Raw genomic sequence first — 24,152 nt, 5'->3', positions numbered from 1 at the left:
TTAGGCATTGTTCAGATTGCCTATAGTACACCTGGTAGCTCATCCACCCAGCTCCCCCCTTCATGGTCGAGCCGAGCTCTGAGAATACGCAAGATCTCCCGATTGGTGACCTTGGCTTGTCCATTACTCTGTGGGTATGCCACGGAGGTGAAGGCCTACTGGATGTCATATCCCTCGCATCATTCCCTCAGCTGTCGTCCTGAAAATTGTCTTCTATTATCTGAGACGAGCCGACGGGGGATGCCGAGCCGACAGATAATATGCTACCAAATGAATTTTGTGACCATCTGCTCAGTTATCTTCGTCAGCGGCTCGACCTCAACCCATTTGGAGAAGTAATCACAGCTACGAGTAAAAACTTGCATTGCCCGATCGCTATAGGAAAAGGTCCCACGATGTCCATGCCCCACTGGTCAAACGGGCAGGACACCGAGGATGCCTTCATTTCTTCCGTGGGTCGATGCGAGAAGTTGTGGTATTTATGGCAGGACAGGCAAGTGGCCACTGTCCGAGCGGTGTCTACCTGGAGTGTTGGCCAAAAGTACCCGACCAGGAGGATCCTCCTGGCCAACGATCGACCGCCCAGATGCCCTCCGCACGACCCTTGATGAACTTCTTGCAAGATATAGTCCACATCTTCCAGGCCGACGCACCTAAGCAAAGGTCTGGAGAAGGCTTTCTTATACAGCTGGTCTCCGATGAGGACGAACCGCCCGACTCTCCTTTACAGTAGATGTGCTTCCTCCCGATCGGATGGTGTGACTCCTGACTTCAAGAATTTTGTTATAGTCGTTCGCCAATTGTTGGGAAAAGTGAGCACTTCTATTTGGGCTATGTGGGCCACCAAAGATACTTGCTGTAACGACCCAATTTTTTCTCATTAGGAGTCCTAAAAGTGCTTTAAAATATTTAGAAATACTTTAGAAAAAATTCTAGAGATTTTTAGAAATTTTAGAGTATTTTTATGTAATTTTTGGAGTTCGTTTGGTATTTTTACCAAGAGGAAGAAGTTTAAAAAAAAATAATAAATAAATAGAAATAAAATTTGTTGAAACCGGGTTTTGAACCCAAGACCCCGGACCCGAACCCGGACGCAGCCAACCAACTGCGCCAGCGGGTTTTGTTAATTAAGGAAAGAATAAATTGTATATAAGTGGTAGTTGGTTTAATGAAAACCTAGTGATAAGAAAAGGGGACTTATTTTTCTCGAGACCCGGATCTCTTCCTCTCCTCTCTCGCGACGGCGCGACTTCTTCTCGGCGAAACCGTGGCAGCAAGCAAGCACGTCACCGGCGGCCGACGAGCACTTCTCACCGTGGGATCTTCATAGATTTGAGGTCTCCTCGTCGAAGAGAGCTTGTGGGCACGAAGAGGAGCCGGATTGTTGAGTTCTCCGCAAGCCCTAGAAGCATTAGAAGCCTCCTTCTCGACTGTGAGTCCAAGAACGCGAAGGTAAGTTGCTACTCACCTGCGGTAAGAGTTGTTCCGATTTTAATTTGACATTTTTCCTTGTATTTTTGAGCATGTCGTGATGATGAAGGGTTTAAAAAGGGTCTCTACCGTGAGTTGCTTGTTTCGGATTTGGTTTCTTCTTGAGATCAAGCATGTGGGTTTTATACCTCGAGTTTTTATAGCTTGAATCCGGATTTGATACTTTTATTTCCCTTTCATTTTCTTTGCTGCTGTAAAGGTCGTAGTAGCCGTAGAATCCCAACATGCATGTTAGATAGATTTGGATGGGTTTCCAGGTCGTGTTTACCTTTTGATAATGGTTTTTCTATGTAAACTCTACTGATTTGTATGGGATTTTTTTAGGTTCCTGGTTGAATCTGATTCTGTGGCTAGTTAAGCTGTAATTACGAGAAATATAGTTAGCCTAAGGTATGAGTATCGATTCCCTGCTAGCAGCCTTGTTGAGATAGAATTTGGGGAAGTTCTATTTCTGAATTGGAGCTATACGGTCTTCCCTCGCGTACATGGGTTCATAGACAGATTTGGTAGCAGAATCCTTCCCTTGTGGTGTATGATTGGTTTGTAGCAGAACTGTTTCTTTTGAGGTGTTGATTAGTGTTTGATTGATTTATAGCAGAACTCTTTCTTTTGAGGTGTCGATTAGTGTTTGATTGATTTATAGCATAACTCTTTCTTTTGAAGTGTTGATTAGTGTTTGATTGATTTGTAGCAGGACTCTTTCTTTTGAGGTTTAGATATGCTACTTTCATTCAAGTATACAGATTTGAGGTTCTTTATTCTAGCATGAGGTTTAGATATGTTTTCTAGTTGTACTTATTCTAGGATACAGATGTGAGTTCTTTACTCTAGCATGTGGTTTATATATGCTTCTTTGCTACCATCCATTTAAGCATACAGATTTGATTTTCCTTGTTACCTCAATATGCAGAACTTCAATCTTAGAGCAGATTTTATAAGTATGAAATGCAGATCTTTTTATAGGTATTGCATTGCAGAATTTTATTAGGCTTTCAAGTGCAGAAGTTAGTTAGTGTAGTGAGCAGATTAGATAAGCTTAGTATGCAGATCTTAGATAAGCTTAGTATGCAGATTTTAGATAAGCTTAATATGCAGATTTTAGTTAAGCTTAATATGCATGGTGTAATTTGTAGCTTAGTTTTTACTTGTTAACTCCATGAGCATGATTGGCTTTAAGAATAGTATTTTAACAAGCATGAACAGCCATGTATTCTAGTGGAAGAATAAGAGCTCTATTAAATTCTTTTAGAAGTGTTAACAAGTATAAGATAGATAAAGAAAAGAAAGAAAAGGCCAAGGCCTTAAGTAGATCCCGAAGTCAAGACTTTAGGAATTTTGGCACACAAGGTGCTAAAAAAATTGCCAAGGCATTATATATTAGAAGTATTAAAAGATAACAAGTATTTTACTTTTATCAGTGACACTGTATTGGACTCTCAGTTGTCCTTGGGTTGGGCTCCCATAGTCGTCCCTAGGTTCAGATAACCTAGTAGTAACGGCACGGCCGACGATCGACGGTCGACGACCTGAGGGTCGCCAAATGGGCCGCCAAATGGGTCGGGTCGTTACAAAAGTAAAAGCACAGTTGCCGGGTGTCACGCCCCGGAGGAGTCCCTGTCCGAAGAAATTTCGGCAGCACCTCCCCTGTACGGCGGACAATCTGAAACTTTCTACATACACAATATACATCAGCCACAGGCGGCTGGAATATATACACACAACCACGCAGTTATATATATATCATCAGCCCACTCGGCTGGAACAAAACCAAAACACAAAGACTGCTAGCCGGCTAGGCTTACACCACCAATAATAAATACAAAATACCACATATCAACTTCAACACTCCAAAAATAAAACCGGAGTACAGAGCTAAACAAACTGATACATAAACAAACAAAACATAAGTGAAACCGATAAGTCTTCTGATGTGACGTGGGGACCAGCAGACAGGATATTCCAAGCGACACCAAAACCAACCTGGTACCTGAAAAAGATAGTATCAACGGGGGTGAGTTCAACAACTCAGCGAATACCAATGGACATGAGTAGTAAGATATATCTAACAGTAACAAACATGGAATACAACTTCCTAATCATATATAGGGAATACGCAAAAACTGAAAGGTAACTGAGGAAGCTGTACTCACCAGGAACTCCTATCCGGACAAAAGGGTCGTCAAATCGAAAGTGTCAATAATCCTGTATGCAGGTCAAAAGTATGTATCCAACCAAAATGCAGCAACCAAATACAGCAAACACAATCATAAAAATATAAATGCATCAATGCATATGATGCTAATGATGCGTCCTGGTCACGACGCCGGTCGATCATCTCACACACAAATGGTGAGACCGAGTGGGTAGGGTGGTGACAACCGTGCACTCCGTCACTACTCCGATGAGTGACCGAGTGGACGGGATCTTGTCGACTCCTGTCCTGTGACCCCAAATCATAAATGGGGAGCTCAATGCTCTCATCTCCGGTACACGATGACGGATCTGCCGGCTACCACGCTGAGTCACCGACCAACGGAGCTAAACAGAGTCCACCGTCTGCTACTACTGCTACACTAAATGCCGTGAGCCAAACAGGCGGGCGGCTACCACGAGTCCTCGGACCAACGGAGCAAACCGCCACACACCTGTCTGATATACCACTAATCCATGAGTGGTGGTGTGTGCAGTACATGTAACTGGTGATGTGCTCAACCATAGTAGAGCCGACAATCGCGTAGCATGCAATCATGATGCATGACACTAAGCATGGTCATAAACTGATCAACATAACCATATCCATATGTATAAAATGAGTACGGTAAAATCGATGGTCACATACCAAGATCTAGAGTACACAGGTCAGATAGAAAATCAAAAACCTATGTCCTGAACATAATAAGTATGAAATGTCCTGATCAGCATAAAGAAAAAATCCATATATACATAATATGGGTACCACAGTATCAATATGTCAAATCCACGGATCTAGGGTATACTGGTCCTCTATGGTATAACAATCTAGATCCTAAATATATCTCCCTTTCATAGCATATGTACCTACAATATGCACAGATCAAAACCACAAGATCTAGATACACGAATCATATATGATATACCAATAGAAATACACAATCCAAGCATGGCATAAAAACCTAAGTATCAGATAATTTGGATATACATGTCAGAAACAAAAATCCAGAGTCTAACCCTAACCTCAGTAAAGCATGGTATGTCACTCTAGAAACTAAGATACTCATGACAATAAGGTACTCATGGCAACAAATCACGAGATATAAGTACGGATACTTCACAGGTGACAAATCTAACATGCTATGGATATCAAGTGACATACCAAAGGCAAACATATTCATTGCTTGTAGTTATAAAATACTATGCATATCCAATGACAATATCATAAAAGATAAGTCAAGAGGTACCCGCCTCCAATGTAGATCGTGTTGTATGTCCTCTAATCAGAGCTCTTGTCTCAAATCAAAACCCTGAAATAAATATACAATCAACACTTAGGTTTATCGTAGATAGGATAATGCAAGCCGAAACCTCAATAAATCCAATCTTATGACCTCATCCTTTTCTTCCAAAACTCGTCCAACACCTGATAATCATTTTCTATTAACATAATCCACCTTAACAATTCCTCAAATAAATAATTACTAATGAATCTAAATCTGTAACTAAACTCTAGTTAAATCCACAACTGGAAATGAAATCAAATCTCCAATCTCAACAGATTAATGAATTCAAAAATCAATTAAAGATTATCAACTAGATGTCTAATCGGATTCAGTTCCTTACCCAAACAAACATCCAACCTCCTTCTCCTCAACAAATTAAAACAATCCATTACTACAATATTATCACTCTACATCAACCCGAAAACAAAACAAACCTCACCTCAATGTGAATGTATCACTGTTGATCCAAAGTCAAAGATGTTGGCTGCCGGAACAAGCTAGAGGTCCTGCTGGAAACAAAAAAAACACCACAGCCTGAGATCAAACAATCGGGTGCTCCACCAATCCAAATCCTTCGGCACAATCTCACCTTGTTGGCTCGGGTCTAGGGCACGAGGACAGGCTGTAGTGGCCGCGGGATGGTCGTGCCTGGACACAGGCTAGGGCTCACAGACAGCGGCAACCGGCGGTGCTCAGCGGAAGTGGTGTCGTCGGCAGAGATGGGAGAATGCCAGACGATGCTAAGGCAGAAGATAGGAGTCCGGGTCTGCGTCAGCCAGCGAAGAGGAGAGGCGGCTCTCTGGTCCCTGGCGTCGTCGGCGTCGGCAGAGGAGAGGGAGGAACCGGCGGTTTGCGGCGCCGGTTAGGGCTCGCGTGAGGGAAAGAGAAGAAGCTGGGCACGCGCAGGTTTGTGGGGGAAAAGGGAAACGGCGTGTAGGGAGAAAGAAAAAGAAAATAGGAAAATAATTAAGTAAATTCAACTTTTCCTCACTTAAATGGGGTAGCCTAAACAGGCTTTTCCGGGCCCCGTTTTTGTCCCCGTTAACTTGTCCATACGAGCTCCGAAAATTCCCGAAAAATTTCCAAAAATTCCCTTATTAATATTCGCCTATTTTCCGGTATTTTACATTCTCCCCCACTAATAAAAATTTCGTCCTCAAATTTTATTCTCTACCATCAGCAAATACTAACAACAGGCAAAGAGTATAGATACTGAACGGTAAATTTAACCACATACCTCATATGAACATATGGGGGTATCGAGCTCGAATAGTAACCTCAAGCTCCCAAGCAGCCTCCTCGTCCGTATGATGCTGCCATCCGACTTTAACCAGCCGGATAGTCTTGTTTCGCAACTGACGCTCTTTCCGGTTTAAAATCTATACTGGAACCTCCTCGTAGGTAACACCAGGCTGAAAAGGACTGAGATATCTGTCAGCACATGTGTCGGTCGAGTACGTATCTCCACAGCATAGATACGTGAAATACGTCGGTAGTGTCAGCGTGTAAGCTACCGCTCCAATCTTCTCCAAGATCTGGAAAGGCCAATGTATCGTGGAGCTAGCTTACCTCTGAGGCCAAATCTCTTCACCCCTTTCGTGGGTGAAACTCGCAGAAATACATGGTCGCCTGCAGAGAACTCTAAGAGTCTCCGACTCCGGTCTGCATAACTCTGCTGGCAGTCCTGCGCCTCTGACATCCTCTGTCTGATAGTACGGACCAACTCGGTCTCAAGCTGAGCTCTATGAGGTCCCAATAACTGGGCCTCCCCAACCTCATCCCAGAGGGTGGATGTCCGACAAGGCCTACCATACAACACTTCAAACGGTGGCATCTGAATAGCCAAATGCAAACCGTTGTTGTAGGCGAACTCTCTACCAATGGCAAATGGTCCTCCCAACTGCCCCTAAAATCCAATACACAAGACCTCAGCAAATCCTCTAGAGTCTGAATGGTCCACTCTAACTATCCATCTGTCTACGGACGGAAAGTTGTACTGAAACAGAGCTGCGTATCCAAAGCCTACTGCAGACTCTGTCAGATTAAACTAGGGTGTGAGGCACGATGGTGGACCAGCTCGTCTCAGAATCACATAATCAGCAGCCTTTTGCAAGACCCCAAGCCCAATGATGGATTCATCATCAGAATGAAATCCCTTTCCAAATATCTGTCTTTGTGGCTATGATTATGTCCATTCTAAATGTCATTTGTCAGAGCTTACTTGAGCAGTCAGAAAGATCTAGCTCATTAGCTTTGTTTGGCTCAATCAATGAGCCAATGCTTAAGCCCAAATTATAGTAGCAGACTAACCTAATACTTAAGCCTAAACTAATACTAGCAGACTAACAAAAGACAAAAGGTCATTGATTAATTAACAATTTCCTCAGTCAGACTAAAGTAGGGTGTCAGATCAGTAGATTCAGATCAAGGTTAACAAGGAAAAAATGTTAACCAATAGAATTTTGGTTGCAACTTTTGACATGTATACATACAAAGTGAGAGTCAATATCAGTATGGTCAACTATTTGGTGACTTAAGAAAGAAAATCAAGCTTACAAAGAATTGATTCAAATCTTAGAGACAAGACACATCAATATCGGAACCATTGATATGACATTTTCCATCTTAGGCTTGTAAAAACAACTACTCTCGTTTTGTTTGTCACAATATGGAGGCACCTTGATACACTTCGAAAGAGATGGATTGTTCATTTGAGAATCAAAATGAAGCTTAACTTCTTAGGGGGCGTTTGGTTTAAGGGAATAAAAGTAAGGAATGGGAATAGCAATCAATATTAATGTTTGGATTACAACAATGGGAATGAAAATGAGGGAATGATTCTCTATTAATGGGTAATGGCTTATTCCGGTGTCCCACCCCTTCAATCACCGATTCCTGGATTTGCATCAATCAAAATTTCTCATTAATTCCTAAAATGCCCTTAACCTAATATTCTCCATCGCATTTCTCTCCTCTCGTTGCAACCTGTTCCCAAACGACGCCAACGCCGCACCTCGCCCGACGCCGAACGTCGCCACCTGCCGAACGCCTCCACCTCGCCGAACGTCGCCACCTCGTCGGGGATTCGAAGATCCCCTTCCTCCCCGAATCTGAACGCCTCCACCTTCCCAGTATCGTTGTACCGGTGACCTAGGTTTTTCGACCGGATCACGAACCGTTGAATCTCCTCCCCACGCTCACTACCAGGTAACCCTTCAATGCAATGTCTTTTCCTCTCGATTCGAAGATATCTGTGTCCTCGAACATAATCCCTTCTACAATCGTTTAGAAATGTCTGTAAAGTTAACAGAAAACCTGCTTGTTTAGAACATAATCCCACGCTCCCCACGCTCACCACCAGAAAACCTGCTTGTTTAAAATGTTGAAGTTAAGTGCTTTGGCAACGTTCACATTCAGATTTTGGCTGTGACCTGATACGCTACTTTAGCAACCAAAGCATGACTGATGAAAAAAAGAATAGTATGTTGATAATCATATAAATGAAAAGTGGGAAGCGTGTACACATGAATTACATGTTGGTAATTCCTTTTTTTGGAAGTGTAGATCATCTCATTTCATGGGGCGGTGCTGTAGATGAATGATTAAGCAATCACATGTGCCAAAACAGAAAGGAATAAAGGCAAATTGTTAAGTGGTATGAAGTATATATGAAGTGCTAGGGCAAGGATATACAAGCAAATTAATTGCTTTAACTATCAGGATGTTACAATTATAGTACGAGTTCAGGTTTTAGAAAGGGCTTCAAATGTTTTGATCATTGCAAGCCAAAAAGGCTGGGTGGTAGGGCCCTCTTTGGATGGGGCAAGATCATGAGAAATGATGAGGATTTGAGACCCACAGTCAGATCTAGACAAGTGAACACCATTATTTAATCTACCTCTAAAAAAATTAGCACTTCCTTTGGTCGTTTGATTCAAGAGATTACATTTGAAACTAGATTATAACAAACATATAGAGTCATGACATTGTGTGAGATAATCTAATGTTGCCAACATAACTAACCAGTAGATGATTTAATAGGTAGAGTTTTATTAGGAACTATTTCAATATATGCTAGCTTGACCTTAATCGTGTTTAACTTGGTTCAAGATGCATGGGTCATACTTTAGATGTTAACATAATTTATTTTATCCAAGGCAGAAACACTTTATATTAAGATCAATTGATCTTTATTATATTGATCATGCATTTTTTTAATTCTTCTATTTTTTTTTGTACTTTTCAATCCCTTAATTGATGTTTTTTTACTTGTATTGTTGTAGAAAAGCATGACACGACCTCCTTTTAATAGCAGAAGTCAAAATTTAATGTGCACATTGTGGGTTACACATATTATACTTATGGTGTTATGGTTCTCATATTCTATCAACATTCGTATCGAATATATCGACGTACTAAAATTTGCCGAATAAAAATAAGGAAGAAAAACGAATTAGCGAATGCAATGGATATTTAGCCTTACAAAAGAGAGTGATGCATTTTGTATTAGTGAACTCCGCATGGATAGGCGAACCTTTGAGATATTATGTGATATGGTAAGAGACATTGGGGGATTAAAAGACACAAGAAATGCGTCTGTTGATGAAATTGTTGCATTTTTTATCTATGTTCTGGCACATCACAAGAAAAACAGAACAATTAGTCTACTTTTTCATCGAAGTCAAGAGACTGTGAGTCGTCACTTCAATCTGTGTCTTCATGCAATTTTGAAGCTTCACCACATATTACTCCAAACACCAGAACCTATATCCGAAAACTGTGAAGATGACAGATGGAAACCATTTAAGGTAATAATATATGATAAATATTTAGTAACATGTTAGGGTCATTATGTTTTAGTAGTATTTCTTATTAATTCATTTGAATAATATAGGGTTGCTTAGGCGCGTTAGATGGTACTTTTATTCCAGTAACACCTCCTAAAGAAGAAAAACAACGTTATCGTACAAGGAAAGGAGGTATAGCGACAAATGTGTTGGGAGTATGTTCCCCAAATATGCAATTTATATATGTGTTACCTGGATGGGAAGGTTCTGCTCACGACGGTCGTGTTCTTCGTGATGCCATTAGTAGGCCTACTGGGCTTAAAGTTCCTCAAGGTATATATAAAAAAGTTGTGAATTAACTAATTACCTTAATTTTAAATTTCTAAATTAAGTTGTTTATTGTAGTCTTACATTTAATATTGTTTTATTGCCAAAGGTTGTTACTACTTGGTGGATGCTGGTTATTGTAATTCTTCTGGATTTCTTGCCCCTTATCGTGGACATAGGTATCATCTTAATGAGTTTGATGGTCATCGACCCGAGACTCCGGAAGAATATTTTAATATGAAGCATTCTCGAGCAAGAAATGTAATTGAGAGGTGTTTTGGTTTGTTGAAGGGGCGTTGGAAAATTCTAGCATCCCCTTCTTTCTTCCCAATACAAACCCAAGTCCGTATTATTATTTCCTGTTGTCTACTCCATAATCTGATTCGCAAATTTATGAGTACAGATCCTCAGGAATCTATAGAGGATGATGAAGAAAGCGAAGATGAGGAAAGCGATGATGATGATGAAGTGGAATACATACGAACAATTGCCCCAACTGACCAGTGGAATGCGTTCAGAAATAATATGGCAATTGAAATGTTTAATAATTGGAGAAATGGAGTTTTTAATATGGGATGACTATTGCATATGTTTGTGATTTTATTGTATTTTTATTAGAACATTTTCAATTTGATGTGGGATGTTGTATGACTCTGCTAGCTGTCTTATGTACTGCCTAACTGTTTCAACATTATTTGATATTTATATTTTTGAGTTGTTATATAATGTGTATAATTACATTATTATGCTTTTGGAATTTGTATTTTTTGAACCACAGTATGATGAAAAGTAGTACAGTGGATGTGCATAACCAAGAGACAAATGAAGTGGAATACGGAAGAGGCAAGAATAAGCGATTTTGGACAGAGGAGGAAAGTTGGGTTTTAATTAGATGTTTACAAGATATGGCCACTGATCCTCTTTGGAAAACAGATGGTGGTTTTAAGAACAATTACATGAATGAGATAAGAAGATTAATGGTGCAAAAGTTACCCCAGTTGATAATTGAAGTGAAACACATTGACTCTAGGATCAAGTTCTTGAAGGGAAGGTACCATGCTATTAATGAAATGTGCAAGCAGAGTGGATGTTCTTGGAATGATGTTGAAAAAAAGATTGCTTGTGAATTTACATGGTATACCGAATGGATTAAGGTATGTCAATTCATGTGTTTTAATTTGTAATTTTATAATATTGTCTGTTAGAGGTATATGCTGATGTTACTTTGATATTGTACCTTTTTTTTTACACAAATTCACAATTGGTTTGATCCAAATCTAGCCCAATCCATGCAGTCTCTGACTATGATTTTTAATCCTGTGAGATGAAATATGCGCATGAATTTTAATGTGATTGACTCTTATAGATTGTGACATACCTCAGCCAATTAGATTTAGGTGAAATGAACAACGTTTATTTTGCTCTTGAAAACACATCAATTTGCTAATGTTCTTGACCCGAAATTGATTCATTCTAGCTTTGTAGAGTAGAACTTCATCACCAAATGTGGTGTGCTCATCAATTTACTATGATGTCAGTTTCATTTACTTTCGAGGGGAACACAATCTCGGATGCTTAGATTTTATAGGTTTGTTCTTTTCTTTTTTTGTTAGTAGTAATCCTTTGTATTTCCATGCTCGTAATCACCTTCCGACGTTTCAATTAATTTTGTGCATGTAATCGAGTCTTTGGTCTTTGTACATGTAAGTGAACAAGTGAAATTAATCTTTTTTTGATGATTTGTAATTTGTCAAGTTTGCTAAATCAAGTTGATGACATTTCTCATCTGATATTTTTTGCTGCTGTAGACTATGATTGGCATCCTCTTTTTCCTATTTGAGTTCTTACATGACCAACCACTAGCAATCCAGGTCTTAACTCTTGTATGGCTGTGTGAGTTATTTACGATGATGATCGGTAATATCTCTGTTTGTCTTGTTGTTAATGACTCTACTGTATTGACTTATGCCAGGTGTGCAACTTTAGGTTATACAGTTTGTAGCAAACAGAGTTCTAATTTTAAGTTGGAGTAGTAGCCATAATCAGTTATGTGTATTAGGTCCTCAACCTTAGTGTGCCTCCAAATGATGCAAAAGCTAGCATCTGGATATGGTGTATCAATTATGTGTTCAGCCATTCATGAATCTGTACTTTAACATGGCTATGTTGTTTTTTTTTTTATGTAGAATCTAATTATAATTTTGGCTTTGTATTTTTTTTACAGATTCACAAAGATGCTAAGGGCTTATATAATGTCTCATTCCCTTACTTTACGGATTTGGATATGGTATATGGCAAGGATCGAGCAACGGGAGATGTGGCTGAAGATCCACTTGTTGCTGAGCAGAATTTAGGAAATGCTACTGTTACTTTGACTGTGACAGATGAGAGTGATTCCAACACTGAAATTGAATTTTTATCTACCATGGAGTCACTGCCATCTAATTCTTCCAGTTCATCTGCTGCCAAGAAAAAATGCACTCATCAAGTTCATAAAGCTTCAAAGAAAACCAAGTTTGCACCAGTGAAGAATGCTGAAACTGAGTATAAGGAATTTAATGATGAAATTCGGGGTTTTATGAAGAGTCTTGATGGTCACCTTAGCACAATGTCAACTTGGATGCAAGGTACAACCTCAAGAATGCCACAAGTTCTTGAACTGCTAGAAAAGCATGGGTTCAGTGGTCCAGATAAGTACAAGGCTTCTAAAGTAATTTGTCAAGATCCTTTGAATATTGACTTGTTATTCAGTTTAGATTCCACTGAAGTGAGGGAATATGTGCTCACTTTAATATAACTAAAGTCGGTTAAGATCCTGATTTTGGCATTGTTATCCTCAACTATTGAGGTTAATGTTTATGGATAAGTTTATATTTTGCTTCTCATAGTTGGTTTTGCATTGAGACATTTTATTTTGTATTAAACAAGTAGATGATGTTTAAAATGGATATGGGCAGCATTATTATTGATATTGTTTTTGGTGATATTTTGAATATGTTACTTGATAATTGTTTAAAATGGTTTGGTGATATTTTGAATATGTTACTTGAAGAGAGACTCGGTTTGATGTGAAGTTGATTTGAACAGTGTTGCTTAAGTCTAATCTCACATATTTGTTTTCAAGGATTTTTTTTTTATCTAATTGTGAAGATGAGAACCTGAGCAACTACGTGTTGATGTTCAATATTTTACATTTTAAAATTGTGTGTTTCTATTTCAAATTAAAATGAATCAAATTTAAATACATAAATAATTAAAATAAAAAAATTAAAATGTTTTTGTGATTATTATAACATGTATGTTATTTTAAAAAATATAGATATTATTTTTTTTAATAATTTTTAATGCATTAACTAATAAGGGTAAAACTGGAAATTTATTTGATTCCCATTACTAATGTTGATTCGAAACAAACATTATCAATTATAATCATATCCATTCCAGATTTTGAACCAAACGCTGATAATGCAATCCTGATTCCCATTCCCATTGACCCTATAATCAAACCCATTACCATTCCGATTGATAAATTTGAACCAAACGCCCCCTTAGTGTTGGTTATCCATACTCATCCCATGTTTCATATCGAGCCCAACAGAATAGTTATAACTGGAATAGTTGATGTAGATGGACAAAGCACAAACCACCAAGCCCTAATTTTCACTGGTCAGGGACTGTGTCAATCCGAGGGTCAATACTCAATACCACATCATTATTAATTATCGGTCCTGAGGACAAAAGCACTGGTAATGTTTGATTATCATCCTTTACAGCTCAAATTTTCACTAAAACAAACGAAATCAATTAAATCATTGATCTAAACAATGTGGAAAAAATAGGATGACCCTTGGAATGATACCGACTAGCCTCATATTACTTATACAATGAGATCAAGTCACAAAAAAATACTTAGAAAAAGGATTTGTCACACGACATCAGAATCAATGAAGATTCCACTCGCCTTCAAATTTCTTCACACTCCTAACAAACTTGTTCACTTACCAATCATCATTTTCTTACAAGTCTTTTACATCAGAGGGTTGAAGTTTCAATACCTCAAGTCAATATTTGTTTTCAGAGAACCCTCTACTTAAATCTTGCATCTTGATAAAATCCAAATCCGAGTCATAGACCAGGAGCATCCCAGCTCAAACACTTGATGTCCCCACCAACACCTAAACCCCAACTCATAATCATCAATAATCTGCTACATATGAGGCTTAATGATGGCTACATCTTAATGCCTGCAGCTTTTTCAAACAATTTACAACCCACTTAGATAAGAGAATTGATCCATTAAGTTGTCAAGATCAATCATTGACTCAAACCTCGTACGCCCAAGTTAGTATTACTTAAATCATTTTAGCTTATAACGTTTCTTTAATACCTCACGATAAACCATGTAGAACTACTTAGGGTCACATATTGAGTTTAATTGATACCCGTCTTTGTCAACTTCATAATTGCAAAAAAACAAGTGGAGGACTTAAGTGACTAGAATATAACAAATTCTAAACAATTCCAACACTATGAATTTAGTGCTCTCAAATTGAACCTTTTTTTTTTTTAACCAAGATATCATGGTTCTTAATCTCCCACAGGAAACTAAGAAATTTAAGAGTGACAAAGTAAACTGAGAAGGTTATAAGCAATTAAAGGCTCTCATGAAGATAGTTTCAGGATTTTCAGTTATGTATGCAAGGACCGACTTAAACAAAAATCATAGAAGCAAATTTAGGCTGCAAAAGCAAAAGCATACTAACAATACTATGCTTATGTACCTGCTGCAAAGAAATTTGGTACTCACAACATAGATTTGGATCAACAATAGATACTAAATACAACAAAATAATTACAATTATTTCCATAATTTATTAAACTTAAACTAACCATTAGTAGGATATACACAAAAGGAGATAAGCTTATGAAATCCTAGGCATCACAGTTAACTACCAAATAACTGAAATATAGATCACCAAAGAATAAATCCTCCAGTGTGAGAGTAACACTCCATCACACGAAATACCACATATGTGGGAGCAATGCTCTACCACAAGAAATCCTCCAATTAGTACACACCAAACCTACTCACAACAAAAGTATAAACCATCGTGATAACTCCAACAATGCATACGGAACCCGTGTGCACATATCAATATAGGTATAATCGACAATACACCTCAAACAACATTCACTTAACATATATACACCTATGCCAAGAGTATAATCAACATATACTTCCAGTAAAGCATACTAAACTCATGTGCATGTTGGGTTTTTCGGGCCGCGAAAACCGCTTTTCGCGTCGCGGAAACCCCGAATCGCCCAAGCCACGGATCTCGTGCAAGGTAAAACCGAACGAAAATACGAGTACGAGTTTGAAAACTTTAATCTACAGTAGATCTACATAAGGATAAACCATTTATACCTTTGATGCGATGCCCTTCGCGTTCCCGCTCGTCCAAATGATGCCGGATCTCAAGACCGTCAAGCGCCGGTCCTCTAGAAGTATCCACACGGACACACTAGATGGAGATGACCAAAAAAAACCAAGGTGTGCTAGCACCTATGTGGTTCGGCCAAGGGAGGAGAGGGAGAGGGAGAGCTTGAGAGGGAGAAGGAGGAAGATGCACACAAGTAAATGAAAAATGAATTTTTTCACCCAAAAAACCAAGTGGCCGGCCACTTTTCAAAATTCACATTAATTGCATTAATTGCAATTAATATGAAACCATTACCAAATAATTGCATTAATTGCAATTAATATGAAACCATTAAGAGAGTGGCTTTGTAACTTCCATGAGGTGGCACCCATGATGATGTGGAACATCATTATTGGTCCACCTAATGCCAACTCACCAATGAGGTGGCAAAAGGTCAAGTCAAAATTGACCTTTGGTCTTCCTTCTCAAGTCAAGTCAAACTTAACTCAATCTCTACCATGGTGGATCTAATCCAACCATTTGATTCGAGCCAACTTAATATAATGAATCTAATTCATTAAATTAAATTGATTCAATGAGTCAAAATCTAAATTAGACTCATTTAACACATGAATCAACTTGAGTCGAACTCAAGTTAGCCCAATTAGGATTACTCTTAATCCAATTTGATTCATCAAATGAATCTAATCCTCTTGGTTCATCATATGAACCTAATCTCCACCTAATTGTCCTAAGTGTGTGACCCTATAGGTTCTTGTAACGTTGGCAATGCCCTAAACCCATTTAGGAGCATAAGTAATGAGCGGTATCTAGCAACACATCATTACTTCCCAAGTTACAAGAATGTCGAGATCCGACATCACCTTGTGACAACTAATTGTGACTCCTCACAATATATGACATTGTCCTTCTCTCCTAGACATCTAGATTGATCAATATGAGGCATAGACCGTGTCATCCTCTAATCAATCTAAATCTTGAACTCCAAGTAGACTCACTCGATCAAATGAGCTCAACATCTAATGTTGACTCATTTGGGCATGGCCATGCACTTAGTGGTCTCACTCTATCAAGAATACCGATGTCGCTCCCGTCATATGGGAGGGATAGATTCCATCTACATCACTCACATCCCTCCGCATAATTTGTTACATACCCAGTAATCGCCTTTATAGTCCACCCAGTTACGGGTGACGTTTGACGAAACTAAAGTACATAACTCCTTATGTAGGGATCCATGGTGACTTCAGGTCTAAGGACTAATAGTCATACTAATAGCCACATGAGAAAGTATATGACACTCATATAACGATCCATGATACTTTCTCATGGCGGGTCATTCAGTATACATTCTCTAATGCATACCCATGTGTCAGCTTGATATCTCTATATCCATGACTTGTGAGATCAAGTCATCGAGCTGACCTACATGCTAGTCTTATTGTATTAACATTGTCCCTGAATGTTAATACTCGACTAGGAATGATTTAGAGTAGTGTTCCCTATATCATCTCACTATCGATTCAACTAATCGATTGATATAGGTATGAACCTTCTACTCAAAGACGCTATTATACTTAGTCTATTTGGCACTAATATAAATAAGTATAATAACCAAACAAATGCCTTTATTAATATACAAGAATATGATATACATGAGTCCATACAATCATCAAATGATTGGCTCTAGGGCTCTAACTAACAATCTCCCACTAGCACTAGTGCCAATCAGTATAGGCTCTAAGGCCTAAAGACCTAGTGTGACCATCATACTTCCTCTGTGCCAAAGCCTTGGTCAAGGGATCTGCGATGTTAGCCTCTGTAGGTACTCTGCAAATCTTCACATCTCCTCTATCGATAATCTCTCGAATGAGATGGAAGCCCGTAGTATGTGCTTGGTCTGAGCGAGGTTCCTTCGTCGTGCTATAGCTCCATTGTTGTCACAATAGAGCTCAACTGGTCACGATGTTAGGAACCACCCCAAGTTCGATGATGAACTTGATCCAACGCCTCCTTCTTGCCTCGATGCGAATATACTCGACTTGTAGAATCACCATCGTATCCCGCTTGAACTCTTCCACCGACAAGACCACCATTAATGCAAAATACGAACCACGATGCGATCGGTAATCATCCGTGGTCTGAAAGCTGGCATCACCGTAACCCTTTACGGTTAGCTCATCATTGCCTCCATATATCAAGAAATATTCTTTGTCCTTCGTAGTACTTAAGAATATTCTTGACCGCTATCCAAAGACTTTCACGGATCTGACTGGTATCTGCCGTCATGCTCAAAGCATACGAGACATCGGTCGAGTACACAGCATGGCGTGCATGATCGATCCTATGGCCGAGGCATAAGGATCCGATCCATGCGGTCTCTCTCTCTAGAAGAGGGACCTTGAGTCTCGAAGACTCACGCCATGTGACATCGGCTGAAATCCCTTCTTGGAGTTGCATGGCAAACCGAAGAAGTACCTTGTCAATATATGTACTCGACTTAGGCCAAGCAATCTCTTAAATCTATCTCTATAGATCTGTATCCCAAGAATTCGAGATGCCTCGCTTAAGTCCTTCATTGAGAAGCAACTCCCTAGCCATGTCTTGACAGATCAAGCATAGGGATGTCCTTCCCAATGAGTAGTATGTCATCCACATACGATGAGGAAGACAACTATGTCCCTACAACCTTCTTGTAGACACAAGGCTCATCTTCGTTCTTGATGAAACCAAACTGCTTGATCGCATCATCGAATCGAAGATTCCAGCCGAGAAGCTTGCTTTAGTCCATAAATGGACCTATGCACTTGCATACTCTACTAGTATGTCGTGGATCTACAAAACCCTCGTTGTGTCATGTACACATCTTGAGTAGGTTTCCATTCGAAACGCGGTTTTGACATCCATCCGCCATATCTCATAGTCATGGTAGGTCGCAATAGCAAGCATGATCCGAATGGACTTAAACATCGCCATCGGAGAAAAGGTTTCATCATAGTCAATACCATGAATCTGCTTGAAACCTTTAGCTACCAAGCGACCCTTATAGATAAGTCCATCCATGTTAGTCTTTCTCTTAAAGACCCACTTGCACCCAATGAGTTTTACCCCTTCAGGTGGATCAACCAAAGTCCATACTTGGTTGGTGTACATGGATTCTATCTCGGATCTCATGGCTTCTAGCCATTTCTCAGAATCTGGTCTCATCACAGCTTCTTGATAGGTGGTAGGCTCATCCTCTATGAGCATAATGTCATCATGGTCAGACAAGAGAAATGAGTATCTCTTAGGCTGACGACGTACCCTATCAGACCTGCGAAGAGGTATGTCTACATGAACCGGTTGTTGTTCCTCAACTCCTTGTGGAACAACATCATCCACAACACTTTGTGGTTCCAGTTCAATTTCCATCGAGGCATTAGTGCTATTGTTCGCATCTTGAACTTCTTCAAGATCGAACGCGCTCCCACTAGTCTTTCTAGAAACAAAATCCCTTTCTAGAAAGACCCCAGTCTTTGCCACAACTACCTTGTGCTGACTGGGAATGTAGAAATAATATCCCTTAGTTTCCTTGGGATATCCGATGAAATAGCACTTGTCGGATTTGGGTCCTAACTTGTCCGAGACTTGACGTCTGACGTAAGCCTCACAACCCTAAATCCTCATGAAAGACACCTGGGCATCTCTCCCAGTCCATATCCTATATGGTGTCTTTATCACGGCCTTTGATGGAACTCGGTTGAGTATGAAAGCTGCCGTATCTAGAGCATATCCCCATAGATATGTCGGAAGATCTGTGTGACTCATCATAGATCGTACCATATCTAATAAGGTACGATTCCTCCTTTCGGATACACCATTCCACTATGGTGTTCCAAGAGGAGTGAGTTGAGATAAAATCCCACACTCAGCTAAGTAGTCACGAAACTCATGGCTTAAGTATTCACCACCTCGATCTGATCGAAGTACCTTAATACTCTTGCCAAGCTGGTTCTGTACTTCATTCTTGAATTCTTTAAACTTTTCAAAGGATTCAGACTTATGTGTCATCAAGTACACATAACCGTATCTACTGAAATCATCAGTAAATGTGATGAAGTACCTATAACCGCCTCTAGCAGCAACATTGAAAGGGCCACATACATCACTATGTATGAGTCCTAACAAATCAGTTGCTCTCTCGCTATGCCCACTAAAGGGGGTCTTGGTCATCTTGCCTCGTAGGCATGACTCGCATATCTCATATGATTCTAAATCAAATGAGTCCAGCAAACCATCCTTATGGAGCTGGGATAAGCGCTTGTCATTTATATGACCTAAGCGATTCATGTCATTTGACTTGAACCTCTTGGTACTAATGTTATAGATAGGGCTCTCAAGGTCTAGAATATAGAGTCCGTTTATTAGTGGTGCACTACAATAGAACATATCTTTCAAATAAACAGAACAACATTTGTCTTTTATTATAAAAGAGTATCCTTTCTTGTCTAAACAAGAAACTGAAACTATGTTCTTAGTAAGAGCAGGCACATAACAACAATCATCTAAATCTAGTACAAGCCCAGAGGGCAGAGATAGCTGATAAGTTCCTATAGCAATAGCAGCAACTCGTGCTCCATTGCCTACTCGTAGGTCTATCTCACCCTTCGTCAATGCCCTGCTATTCCTCAGCGCTTGTACATTAGTACAAATGTGCGAAGCACATCCGGTATCTAATACCCACGATGAAGAAATAGAGAGGTTGACTTCTATAACATGTATACCAAGTAGAAATCTTATTTCTCTTCTTAAGATCTTCCGTATTCTTTGGAGTTCCTCTTCCAAAGGCCTTGCTTGTCCTTGATATAGGTGACAAAGATGCTTAACCATATCGTAAGCGCCCATCAACTCATGTTGCTTCAGAGCTCGAGTTCATGGTCGCGAGCATAAGACAGACACATCTAATGCGTCATCTTGATGCTTCTTGTAAGCATCCCGGTCAGCTCGCGTGGCGGTGGCGGGAGGAGCCTCCGGAATGGGCTGCTCCAGAACGTACAGCTTACGTTCTTGGGTGAGAACTATTCTCAAGTTCCTGTACCAGTCCAGGAAATTTGCTCCGTTGAGCTTGTCCTTCTTAAGGACAGAACGCAGAGAGAAAAGTTCATATTCGACGTCATGGTTATCTACAACAGAAAATTTGCAGAAATAAATATCATATTCTTTAAATCATCTAATTAGGCCTTTAATTAAATGATGCTCCCACTGAATTCTATAATTCTTGTGGGACAAGATCCACATCATACTAACCCTTGAGTTAGCTTTGGCTAATACGCCCAAGGCTTAGTATGATCGGTAGGTAACGATTACCAATTACATCTCTATGCAACTCTTGTTTATAGAATCAATACCCGCATTTATATTAAAACTCGAGTTAGCTTTGGCTAATACGCCCGAGAGTTAATATAGATGTGATTTTGACCTATTCTTTTCCAACCGTTGGAATAATGCCTATAGTTGACTCGATCCAACCGAGTAACTAGGAATACTCAATCTAATTGAGTTTGTATTCATCCATGCGTTGATAGGCGGGACCAAGATTGTCTCTCCGTACCCTACCAAGATAATATGTATTGCTCTGCTTTGGCAGATTCAACAATACATGTGATCGAGGTAGTGATAGGTATCACGGCACGGTTAGGCATTTTGAGTTGGTTCGATCTAGATCTAATCTAATTGAGAAGGATGCATCTTGTGCATGACTTAGATCTAATCTAATCGCATGAGTGCATCATGTGCACGACTTAGATCTAATCTAATCGTAAGGCACTAATTAATTAACTACTTATTAAATATACATCACATACACAAGCAATTAATTAATCTATTTGTGATTTAGTCATGGCCCTACTACGATCTTCTCAAGCCAATGAGAAGATCGATTGGTCAACCTAGGGTCAACAGCTTCTTCAAGCTCCTCCCTTTGACCACCTTGTGTTGCTCGTGCCCGCCTCGGAACTCCGTCTCGTGTGGACCCTCCACCGCTCCAATTTGTACATTACAATTTGAAACTCGAGTTACATTCGAGTCTAAATCTAATTTACAACAAGAAAATAAGAGAAGGCACGACGCGCAGGTCGCGAATATAATACAACACTCGCAAACACATAACGGCACGCAGGCCGTATTATGAATTACAACACAACCAATCATATTGGGTTTTGGGCCATGACTATCACAAAATTTATATATAATTCAAAATTATATATTTTCATAATTTTTCTATAATTTTAAAACTAATTTTTACAATTTTTATGAGTAAAATTTCCCGGCGGTCCCGTTTAGCGGTTTCGGGCGCAATCGCGAAACAGATCCCCTTGCGGGGCCCAGGGGCAGCGCCCCTACCCGCGATCTAACCATCGCGAGGGTTCCTTTGCGATCCAACAGCGCCTAAACCCGCTGTCCCAAAACGATTTGGGCCGAGACATTGCCGTTTCGGAAAAATCTTCCCGGCGGGTTCGTTTTTAGCGATTTCGGGTGCAATCGCGGAGCAAATCCCCTTGCGGGGTTAGGGGCAGTACCCCTACCCACGATCTAACCATCGTGAGTTGCTCCTTTGCGATCTAATGACACCCAAGCCGGCTGTCCCAAAACAATTTGGGGCGAAACGAAGCCGTCTTGGAAAAATCTTTTCGGTAGCCGAAGCCTACAAGTGCCGAGACACTTGTGCTTCGCTTCTACAGAAAAATTACCCATAAAAACTATAAAAACTTAAATTTACAGAAAATTCACAGAATGTTTAGTTTTCATAAAACCAAAAATAAAACTCGTATTCGCCTTGCACGTGGCTCTAATACCACTGTTGGGTTTTTCGGGCCGCGAAAACCCCGAATCGCCCAAGCCACGGATCTCGTGCAAGGTAAAACCGAACGAAAATACGAGTACGAGTTTGAAAACTTTAATCTACAGTAGATCTACATAAGGATAAACCATTTATACCTTTGATGCGATGCCCTTCGCGTTCCCGCTCGTCCAAATGATGCCGGATCTCAAGACCGTCAAGCGCCGGTCCTCTAGAAGTATCCACACGGACACACTAGATGGAGATGACAAAAAAAAACCAAGGTGTGTTAGCACCTATGTGGTTCGGCCAAGGGAGGAGAGGGAGAGGGAGAGCTTGAGAGGGAGAAGGAGGAAGATGCACACAAGTAAATGAAAAATGAATTTTTTCACCCAAAAAACCAAGTGGCCGGCCACTTTTCAAAATTCACATTAATTGCATTAATTGCAATTAATATGAAACCATAAAATCACATTAATTGCATTAATTGCAATTAATATGAAACCATTAAGAGAGTGGCTTTGTAACTTCCATGAGGTGACACCCATGATGATGTGGAACATCATTATTGGTCCACCTAATGCCAACTCACCAGTGAGGTGGAAAAAAGGTCAAGTCAAAATTGACCTTTGGTCTTCCTTCTCAAGTCAAGTCAAACTTAACTCAATCTCTACCATGGTGGATCTAATCCAACCATTTGATTCGAGCCAACTTAATATAATGAATCTAATTCATTAAATTAAATTGATTCAATGAGTCAAAATCTAAATTAGACTCATTTAACACATGAATCAACTTGAGTCGAACTCAAGTTAGCCCAATTAGGATTACTCTTAATCCAATTTGATTCATCAAATGAATCTAATCCTCTTGGTTCATCATATGAACCTAATCTCCACCTAATTGTCCTAAGTGTGTGACCCTATAGGTTCTTGTAACGTTGGCAATGCCCTAAACCCATTTAGGAGCATAAGTAATGAGCGGTATCTAGCAACACATCATTACTTCCCAAGTTACAAGAATGTCGAGATCCGACATCACCTTGTGACAACTAATTGTGACTCCTCACAATATATGACATTGTCCTTCTCTCCTAGACATCTAGATTGATCAATATGAGGCATAGACCGTGTCATCCTCTAATCAATCTAAATCTTGAACTCCAAGTAGACTCACTCGATCAAATGAGCTCAACATCTAATGTTGACTCATTTGGGCATGGCCATGCACTTAGTGGTCTCACTCTATCAAGAATACCGATGTCGCTCCCGTCATATGGGAGGGATAGATTCCATCTATATCACTCACATCCCTCCGCATAATTTGTTACATACCCAGTAATCGCCTTTATAGTCCACCCAGTTACGGGTGACGTTTGACGAAACTAAAGTACATAACTCCTTATGTAGGGATCCATGGTGACTTCAGGTCTAAGGACTAATAGTCATACTAATAGCCACATGAGAAAGTATATGACACTCATATAACGATCCATGATACTTTCTCATGGCGGGTCATTCAATATACATTCTCTAATGCATACCCATGTGTCAGCTTGATATCTCTATATCCATGACTTGTGAGATCAAGTCATCGAGCTGACCTACATGCTAGTCTTATTGTATTAACATTGTCCCTGAATGCTAATACTCGACTAGGAATGATTTAGAGTAGTGTTCCCTATATCATCTCACTATCGATTCAACTAATCGATTGATATAGGTATGAACCTTCTACTCAAGGACGCTATTATACTTAGTCTATTTGGCACTAATATAAATAAGTATAATAACCAAACAAATGCCTTTAT

At 39.7% G+C, this 24,152-nt stretch overlaps 1 protein-coding gene across 1 annotated transcript; it reads left to right on the top strand.

The window, feature by feature from the left end:
• Positions 1–9,428: 9,428 nt before the first annotated feature.
• LOC122052476 (protein ALP1-like) lies at positions 9,429–10,807 on the top strand. Its single transcript, XM_042614008.1, has 3 exons — positions 9,429–9,775; positions 9,862–10,087; positions 10,191–10,807. The coding sequence occupies exons 1-3, from the start codon at positions 9,488–9,490 to the stop codon at positions 10,658–10,660; spliced, it is 984 nt and encodes a 327-aa protein (XP_042469942.1). The 5' UTR covers positions 9,429–9,487; the 3' UTR covers positions 10,661–10,807.
• The last annotated feature ends 13,345 nt before the right edge of the window (positions 10,808–24,152 follow it).

The sequence above is a fragment of the Zingiber officinale genome, chromosome 3A (genome assembly GCF_018446385.1).
Source record: "Zingiber officinale cultivar Zhangliang chromosome 3A, Zo_v1.1, whole genome shotgun sequence".
Lineage (NCBI taxonomy): Eukaryota > Viridiplantae > Streptophyta > Magnoliopsida > Zingiberales > Zingiberaceae > Zingiber > Zingiber officinale.
This window is presented reverse-complemented; position numbering and strand designations above follow the sequence as displayed.

What these genes read in the sequence shown, in the direction of transcription:
- LOC122052476 (XM_042614008.1), top strand. Translation starts at nt 9,488, where the DNA reads ATGGATAGGCGAACCTTTGAGATATTATGTGATATGGTAAGAGACATT. An exon ending in ACAGATGGAAACCATTTAAG is followed by an intron (nt 9,776 to 9,861) that starts GTAATAATATAT and finishes TGAATAATATAG; the next exon opens with GGTTGCTTAGGCGCGTTAGA. An exon ending in TGGGCTTAAAGTTCCTCAAG is followed by an intron (nt 10,088 to 10,190) that starts GTATATATAAAA and finishes TTATTGCCAAAG; the next exon opens with GTTGTTACTACTTGGTGGAT.